The sequence below is a fragment of the Acipenser ruthenus genome, chromosome 17 (assembly GCF_902713425.1).
Source record: "Acipenser ruthenus chromosome 17, fAciRut3.2 maternal haplotype, whole genome shotgun sequence".
NCBI lineage: Eukaryota > Metazoa > Chordata > Actinopteri > Acipenseriformes > Acipenseridae > Acipenser > Acipenser ruthenus.
Window position 1 is genome coordinate 22,426,029 of NC_081205.1, and position 9,053 is coordinate 22,435,081.

A 9,053-nucleotide genomic window follows, 5' to 3' on the forward strand; every position below is an offset into this window, starting at 1 on the left:
ATGTTACTCGCTCTCTCCGCTCCCCGTACTCTCCTCTGTACACCCAACATCAAGTGCAGAGAGCTGCAGGTTTATATACTCTGGCCGAGGGATTAACTAGTAGTTAATTATCCTATTATCCCTCGGCCAGAGTCTGCACGCGTTTGGTAAGGATGCATGACTGTCAGCTAGTTAAATAATCAGTAGCTGATCAGCCATGCATCTTCACAGGCTTTTTAAATATAATAATAAAAGACGCAGCGCTTTTACCCGCACCGCAAACAAAAATACAAATAATAATACATAGGGGCGGGACACTCCGCCACAATTAGCTATACATATGCACCAAAAATAAATAAATAAATAAATAAATAAAAAAGCATATTCCTTTTGTTGTGATCGTAACAATATGTACCCAGGTGCTTGTGAGAGATAGTGGGGTTTCATTTATAGAGGCTGTACGCCTTTAAGAAGAAAGGCGTGATGGGATATCAGCTGTTGTCAGATGACATACAAATGCTTAAGTCCAGAGGTGCTGGATTATTACACTGCGGTTTCATGCAACAGTTATGATGGTGACCAAACGTGCGTGAGTACTGTTGTGTTAAAATGAACTGTTGCATTCAAAAAATGTAGAATAGTGAAAAACAAAAATGTCCTGAAAACTTAACATAAAGAAAACAATTTAAATGAAGCAATAAGCTCAATAATTAAGCTAAAAGGAAGTGAAAAGGTTACGTTTTTTTGTTGAACCCCAATAATCTTACGTTATCTTTCCCCAGTCAAACCGTAGAGTGCCTAAATAAGCACGGTCATTTACCATAATAAAAAAAATGAAAACGAAAATGTAGAACATAAAAAAGCACAACCAAATATAGTCAACGAAAGACAACACATTATTCATTATTTAAATTCTTTGTCGTATTATATATTTAAGGTAAGGCAAGTTTATTTTTCTGTTAAAAGTGCTCCCAGCTATAATGGTCTGCCGCCCTGCTGTACAGAATTCCTGAGGAGAACCCTGTGAACAGGGTGTCATTAGGTACCAGGAAGCAACAGCAACATGGAATTCTATAGTTGTATTTTAAATATCTGAATATCCCTAATTTTAAAGTACAAAAAACAGCGAAGACCAAACGATTTTCATTATAAGAAAACGGGAACCAGTGCTTGGAAATTGATTTTAAATTTTTGTTTTATCATACAGTATGTGCCCCTAGGCAGAGTTTAGGGTGGAGGAGAATGCACATTGATGCTTGATTACCAAACCTGTTTTATAATGTGGTTCGCAACCAAAGGGGTGTTTAAAATAAATTCCTAGCTTCCCTGCTTGAGAAATGTAATAATTTTAGGGAATACCTTTCCCAAATGTACCTTCTCATTATCTTCCTATAAAATCATTAAGCTACAATCCTTACAGTAGTTAAACAATTTCAAAATTCCTGACCAAATAATTAATGCTTTTTTAAGACGTAGAAATTAAACCTATTCGTAAACGGTAAAAATATAGTTAACCATATCACGGAGGCGAAGGCCAAGGAGACTAATTATTGAATCTCATTTTCCTAAGACTTTGCCACTGGTGCATATGTCTTCATTTCACCTACAGTACCTCTTCTGAGCAGTGGCTATTGCTTTTAGTCCCAGGTCAAACCTTTTCCTTTCTTACCTTCTCATTTTGTGTTCAGGTGCAGGAAACTGTTCATGGGGTGACAATGGAAGAGTGCCAGACAGCGCTACAGAATCACTGCTGGAATGTCCAGAAAGCTGTGCAGTACCTGAAGGTGCATTTCTATGATGAGAATAGATAAACAACTGGATGACAAATGTAGTGGTATATCCAGTTGTTTGCAGCAAATATTTTGCAACAAGGATAAAACAGTTAAAACCGTTGGTACTTGATAAATCCTATATCCTGCATTACACTTCAGTACAGCCGTGTGGATTCCCTGGCACTGTAAAATGCTCTAAAACAAATCAAATGCAAGGTATACATTGATAAAATGTCAAACATTTGAATTACAGCTGCTGACCATTTACATTTTCAGTACAACAGTGACACCAGCTTGCTCTGTACAGTAAACAACATGGAGGATAGTTATTATGAGTATCTTAGATAGTTTTAAGCAGGTAATATTCCTAAAAATAATAACATAAAAAACATGGGTTGTTGCCAAAATGTACACGTTTAAACCAAAAAACAGGCATTCTCAACAGATCAACTGATTAGACAACGCTCCTATAATCAGCTTCCATTCAGTTACTGTATTGCTCAGCCCTTTACTGTGATTCTCAACACAAGAGAATCCCCCCCCATCCCCTGTCACACAAATTACCTGGTCCGAAACCAGATTTTATTAATTAATCCGTGACCAATTCCAGATCGCTTTGTTTTGCGAAACTGAGTGAAGAGACCCCAATTACCAAAAGTTTAAAATGGAAAAACACTTGTACTGTGTGGGAATACAGCATAAGAAACAGGAATTGGGCAACAGGTAGTAGCTTAGTGTCACATTTCTGTAAACTAGCACACTCCAGTTTAATATCCCCTCCCTTCAGAAACTGCAAAAATAAAATTCAATCTTTTCCGATGCCCTCTTCTAGGTTGAGCAGTTGTTCTGTCTTGGGCTGAAGACAAGAGCAGAATGTCTTAAAATCTTAGAAACATATGACTGGAATCTGGAACTGGCTAGCTCACAACTACTGGACTCCTATAGCACACTGAGGCAAAGGTAGGGGGTCTCATTAGAGGGCATTTTAAATCTGTCCTTTTGCATGTGTCACTGCACAAAGCTAAATGATGTGAATACAATGTATTCTAATCATTCCATAAATCTGGGAAGTATCCGAACACTTCTCAAACAAAGAAACTGGTTTTGACAAGTTTAGTTTAATTTAATGTAGAAATCAACAAACAATGAGGGGGAAGTTTCAGTTCACAGTATGTTTTCATTTGATTGTTGTAAACCACTGACATCCCTGCTGAACTCTCTGCAATGGTAGTCATAGATACAGCCCACTCATTCAGGGGAAGGAACTCAAAGGGTTAACCACCTGTCCTGGCTGCTGGTGTAATTGTTGTCCTTTTAATGTTTATCTGTTATCTGATAACTTAAAGTTACACAACACATTGCTGTCTGGATCCTGGTATTATTATTTGGAAAGCTAGTTGTAAATATAAACCGGATTGTTTGGATTTCTTATTCAGATATACATCAAGAGTCATAAATAACCTACACTGTACCCATACTTTATCATGAAGGAATAATAATGCACATCAACTGCAGAAAGTCAAATACAGAACTAGTTTTCTCATGACTAAAGCAGGGCAAAGCTCTGTGCAGAAATCTTCTACATGTTACCGACTCCTTTTAACTACATTGTCAGTATTTGTTTTTCCTTTTTATTTTGGTGAACTTCCTCTTTTGGTGCCGGTATCAAATTAATTAATATATATTGTCTTCTTTTTTTTTTTATTTATAGACGATGACAAACTGCAATTAAGAAGTGAAATCCTTCAGTTATTTTGGCACCACTGGTTTTGTCCATGGAATGTGTGGACAGAGAAACTGCTGCTTGACTAGGAACAAAATCTCAACAGGATTACTGAATACAGTTCCTACCTACGTCCTGCTGTTCCCATTGTAATACTACATATTCAGGCTAAAGGTCAATGCCAACCAATCCAGTATTTCTTCTGAAAAAAGTTCAGCTTGTGTGTGTGCGTGTGTGTGTGTGTGTGTACTTCTAAACAGCGTGCTTTATCTGGGTTGCTCACTATTGTTTTATACAGAGTTCTATATATATATATATATATATATATATATATATATATATATATCTCAACTGCTTTGGAAGTTAGCTGGTAATGGTACCTAATAATGCACTAGGCAACCTAACAGAATAATCAATAATTGTAGCTAACAAAATAATTCCAATTACCCGTTTTTCACTTCCATTAGCTACATAGTTCTCACGGTGTTTAAAGATTACAGCAGACATGTATTTTAATTTTAAAACAGACATCTGGTACGACACTAGATTAACAATAGTTCCAAGTTGGATTGCCTTGCCTTGTCTGCCAGGAAGTATGTTACTGCTTTACTTCCGTCTTTATTTCAGCCCAGTCTCTTGGGTCAAAGCATTGGCTAAAATATTTTAGCACTGGCTAAAAGCATGTCAGTCAAGAGGGGAAGTAGCCGATTGGTTATTGACAGGAAAGAAGCCAGTGAAGGGGTGAACAGTGTAGTACCAGATCTAATTTCTTTCAAAACTGCACATTTGAGACCTATATAATTAACTTGTGTGCATAGCTGAGAACATTTGGTGTACTATTTTGTTAGCTCCAATCCCTTTAAGATTATTTCTCTTGACACAAATGGCTGCAAAGAAGGCTTCTGCCAGGTTTTCTGTCTGGCACATCTGTACAAAGCTTCAACAAAGAGATTTTTAATATAGGGTTGCCATATGGCTCCAGATTAACCAGACGCTTTGAGACAGACCGGGATTTCAAAATTCCCCCTAAATTGAAAGTAATTCACGTATAAATGAGCTCCACCTTTGCTGAGATTAATCCTGCTGTGGTGGAATTGCTTGGGCGCAGCAAACAATTCACACTGATCAGCTGCTTCTGATCAGATCTTAATGAACGAATAGCTAATTTATCGATAGAGCAACGAGATGATGATGCGATTGTATTTGCAGAATAATATGGCCGATTGAATTTTAACAAACAGAAAAAAATAGCGACTGGCTGCAATTCATTCTTAGTTTAATACAATTATTTGACGCGCATGCAGGTATTTAAGCACCATTCTTAATTGTAGCTAAGGATGGTTCATTTACACCTTCATTTATTTCAATTTAGGGGCAAGTTTCAAATCCCGTTCTGTCTCACAGCGTCCGGTTAATCTGGAGCCACATGGTAACCCTATTTAATAAGGAAATTGTTTGCTTTTTCTTGAATTTGCCTATTAGCTTTGAAGTCATGAAGACTGTAGTGTTCTTACTGAAAGCGTAAGTAGCTTTAAATGTAATAGTAGTTCTGATAATTGCTGTAATTCTGAATGGAATCTGAATCTGACTTTGAGCTTGTCGTGCGAATCCTAAGTGCCCAGACTGAACATACTTCCTCATTGCATTCTACTAGCCCCACCCACTCTGCATTGAGATAGACAGAGAAGGCGGGGCTGGCAGAGGTCATATTGTCATGTGATTTGATGGAAAGGAGGAGGGCTGTTCAGTCCAGGCACTTAGCATTATTCAAAGCAAGTTAGAGAAAAGGGGAAATAATTCAGTATTGGAGCAGCAGAATCCAGGAGCACTTAGAATGACTGCAAGCACACTAAACTAGTGAGGAGAAATGTTAAACAGCAACCAGAATTACATTTGAAGCTACTCACTCTTTAAAACTGCATTTGTTCTGCAGCATAAAAATTCTTACAAGGTAATTGGTGTGACATAGATTCACCCTTATCCTTTAAGCCACCATTGTATGTATCTACAGTAAATATATGTCCCCTCCCTCCCACACACATGAAAGAAGATCAGTCAGCATACACACTGCCACATTGTGGAGCATAGTATATGTAGAATTGTGCATACATACGATTTGAATTATTGCATTGCAGGGATTGAAATGAGACACCTATTGCATAGCAGTCACTTATTCCAGGTTTATTATGTGCTTGATTAGCCCCAGTGTATATGTAATAAGTCTGGGTGTCTTTTTAAACACATAGTAAAACCAGGAATTGATCAAACTGCTATGCATGGGAGTCTTAATTCTATCCCTGAATTCTGCTATAGGAAGATATTACTTTACATTAAAAGCAGAAAGGTAATGGGGCTAATGCACTAGCCTCTCACATCCATATTCAAATCATGCCCTCAGTGGACATTAGTCAACATCACAAAACCACGTAATAATCTGGAATCATACAGCACAATGTTCGTCTTTGCATAAGGACTGTTCAGGGAGTGTTCAGGTCCCAAGAGGTTTGGTGTAAACTTACTTTACAAATTCAGTTATTGCCTTTTAACTTTTAACCGACCAAATCAGGAACATGCTAGACAAAGCAGGTTTAACACATGCATCAAATCCTTTATAATTAATGCCACCCGTGCAAGTATCTTGTCTTGCAAAAAGACGTACTGATAACTGAAGTTTCATGCCTCTTTAAGCAGTATTAATGGTGATCTGATGAGTGATTCCTTTTACTATGACCTAAAGTTAAAACATCAAACGCCATCTCCTGTCTTATTACAAGAGCCTCTTGTTTAAAGCACACAGTACATTTGCACACCACAACCAGTTATGAGCAAAACGTGATTCCAGTAGCTATTTATTTTTAGAACTAATCTCGTAGGACTGATTTTGAGGATACTGTATTGTCCACCAGAATACATTATTTTAATAACGAGTTATTTAAGACAAGTAATTTCCTTACTTACATGTAATATTGCTATAAATATATACTATTTGTATATTTTTTTACACTGTTCTGCATGATTCATTGTGTATGCTCGCTGCAAGCAAGGGGCATGGAGTTTGAATCCGTCGCCTGTAGACCTGTTTAATTCTCACTGACAAATACACATGCTGTACAGCAAGCAGCAGGGTAGAAAAGTCTCTAAATGATTAAGACAACTGAAAGTGGGCCTCTTGTTGGTTACCACTACTGACCACTTTTAACATACACACACAGGGGGTATTTCCAAAGCTTGGAAATGTATATTGACTAAATCTCTGCTGTGACGGTTCTAGAACTAAACAAGCAAGTCACATTTTGGTGATTAAATAACATTTTGAGTAAAGCAGATCTTGCATATGTATTGAAAAGCAAAAGCAAATTTGAGTAACTCCTGTTTCGAAAATACCCCCGTCCACCCCAAGTGATTGTGTGACCCATTGGGTTTTAAAAAATACTTTGTAACCTACTGCTTATGCAGCAATTAGAGTACCCCTGGCACCCAGACACATCTTGGATAAATGTGTGTGGGGGGGGGGGTCAGAAATGGCAGTCCCAAAGTGAACAAACTCCCCACCCTGTGGAGTAGAACTGCTGTCCTAATCCTCAAATTGATCACCACCTTCCCCAGCAATGGGATTTTTTTCCCACCCAGCACGTTCAATCTCCAGGTAATAACCAGGTAACATCACCTGAGGTGAGGTGTGGGTTTACTTTGACTCTTGCATTGTTTTGTTCTCTTGTTAATCACATGGTTGAGGTGTATGGCTTGACATTTTAGTACTGTCGCTGCTACTTTTAAAAAATTCTAGCAAGTCTGTATGCTTTTAGTATATCACCAGTACACAAAGTGGGATTGCTTCACATTGAAGATTCATGATACTTGCAGGCTTTTGAAAAGTTTGCCCTTTTTAAGAGTATTTCAATTGCAAGGACACTGCATTTGTCATTTAGTCCTGATTTATTTGTAACCCTCTGTGGCACACGTCACTGGAACTTGAAATATTATTGTATTGATTTCAGTCTAAGGAATGTGGATTTGAGCATCTAAACCTAACTGAGCATCCTTTTGAGGGGTAGAAATCTGACTTTATCAGGTCAGGTTTTAAGCCTAAAATCAGAACCACATTTTGTCTTAATATCTTAATCCACATGACGTATTTTGAAACATACATTATGCATTACATATATTACAGTACAATCAGATGCTGAATCAAATTACATTTAATAATATAAAAAAAGGGAAATTTCTTCCTGTAAATTTGTTGAAATGACTTCTGTTTCCTGTACTTTTATCACTGAATGATGTCACCATACCCAGATAAGTTTAAAGGATGTCATCTCTAAATACACTTTCATGTCTTCTGTCTTATAAAAACATGCACAAGTTTTGCCTTGTAAGTTAGTTATTTAAAGTTGTGATTTAATAATTGATTTTTTTGTTTGGCTTCTGTAGCACAAATCTAAAAAAGCCTCAGAAACAGCAAACTGTATTTAATGGATTAAAAAAACACTTGCACGTTGTAAGAAAAGCTATGCCACAGAGGGTTGAAATAATTACTTAACTTCAAAACTTGTTTTAAAGCTGTACGATAGCCATCGGAAGGCACATAGCAAGACAAAGGCTATTTTATGCAGTGTAAATTTTCCTTCACCTGTAACTATTTGACCTGAACCCAATGTCAGTTTTCAAATGAACAATATAGGAGATTACTTGGAGCTTATTTCATTCAAATGCAGCAACATTTCATGTATACTTTGATACTCTTTCAATGAAGACATACTATCCATATTGACTGTGTGTTGTACATTGTATTTTCTTCGCTGCTATTGTTTTACAATTAGTTCATTTTGTATTTGTTAACCCAGGTAGTTATTTTAGTGCAGTGCAGGTACCTGAACAGACCCGTTTTATTTATTCAAGGAAAAGTGAAATATTTGTGATTTATTTGTTAAGAGCAAATAAAGAAATCAGTCGATGGAATATTGATGTATCATATGCCATATGTATGATGTGTGAAAGGGTTAATTATATTGTGTAGGAAATGCACAGAAAAGAGAATGCTGCAGACCTTAAAATATATAATGTATTTTTTATTAAATATTAACTGTTTTGTGTCCGTTTTGTAAGTGCATGTCTATTATGTCCCCATTGCTTGGCTTGGAGAACTTTGTATCGGGGCTAACTCAAGTTGTGTTGGGTCACTGCAAGCTTCAAGGGATTTTCTCAGTTTGCAGTTTCGCTTCCTTGGTTATTCCACCACAGCAGTGCAAACATATTTTATTATTTAACTTAGGTACTAGGTGCAGATATCATGTTTTAAAATGAAAAAAAAACAGGTTTGCAATAACGTGCTTCTTTCAAAACTGCTTAGCCGATACCTACATATTGAATGAAACTACACGACAGGTAAGATTTATGAAAATGTTTTGTCAGCTGCAACCATTTCAGATTTAAACCACAGTTTCATAGTGTGGCAAGAACAGTGGAACATCAGTTTTCCAGCAGAAAGTATTGTGATATAGCATAAAAACGCTTTAAAACATTTTCTTACCCCTCATTAGCTTTCTCACAAGACACAAGAGTATTTTAGCCCTATACTC

General features: G+C 36.9%; 1 protein-coding gene across 7 annotated transcripts in view; it reads left to right on the top strand.

Moving 5' to 3' along the window:
• LOC117423530 (activated CDC42 kinase 1-like) overlaps window positions 1–8,551 on the top strand; it is an 88,432-nt gene extending 79,881 nt beyond the window's left edge. For 6 of the 7 annotated variants that reach the window (XM_034039467.3, XM_034039463.3, XM_034039461.3 and 3 more), the window contains 3 exons: window positions 1,668–1,763; window positions 2,584–2,711; window positions 3,463–8,551. In XM_034039467.3, the coding sequence (XP_033895358.2) occupies window positions 1,668–1,763; window positions 2,584–2,711; window positions 3,463–3,469 (231 nt within the window). In that variant the 3' untranslated portion in view covers window positions 3,470–8,551. The remainder of the gene's footprint in view (window positions 1–1,667; window positions 1,764–2,583; window positions 2,712–3,462) is intronic. The other variant, XM_034039469.3, reaches the window with a different exon arrangement.
• The last annotated feature ends 502 nt before the right edge of the window (window positions 8,552–9,053 follow it).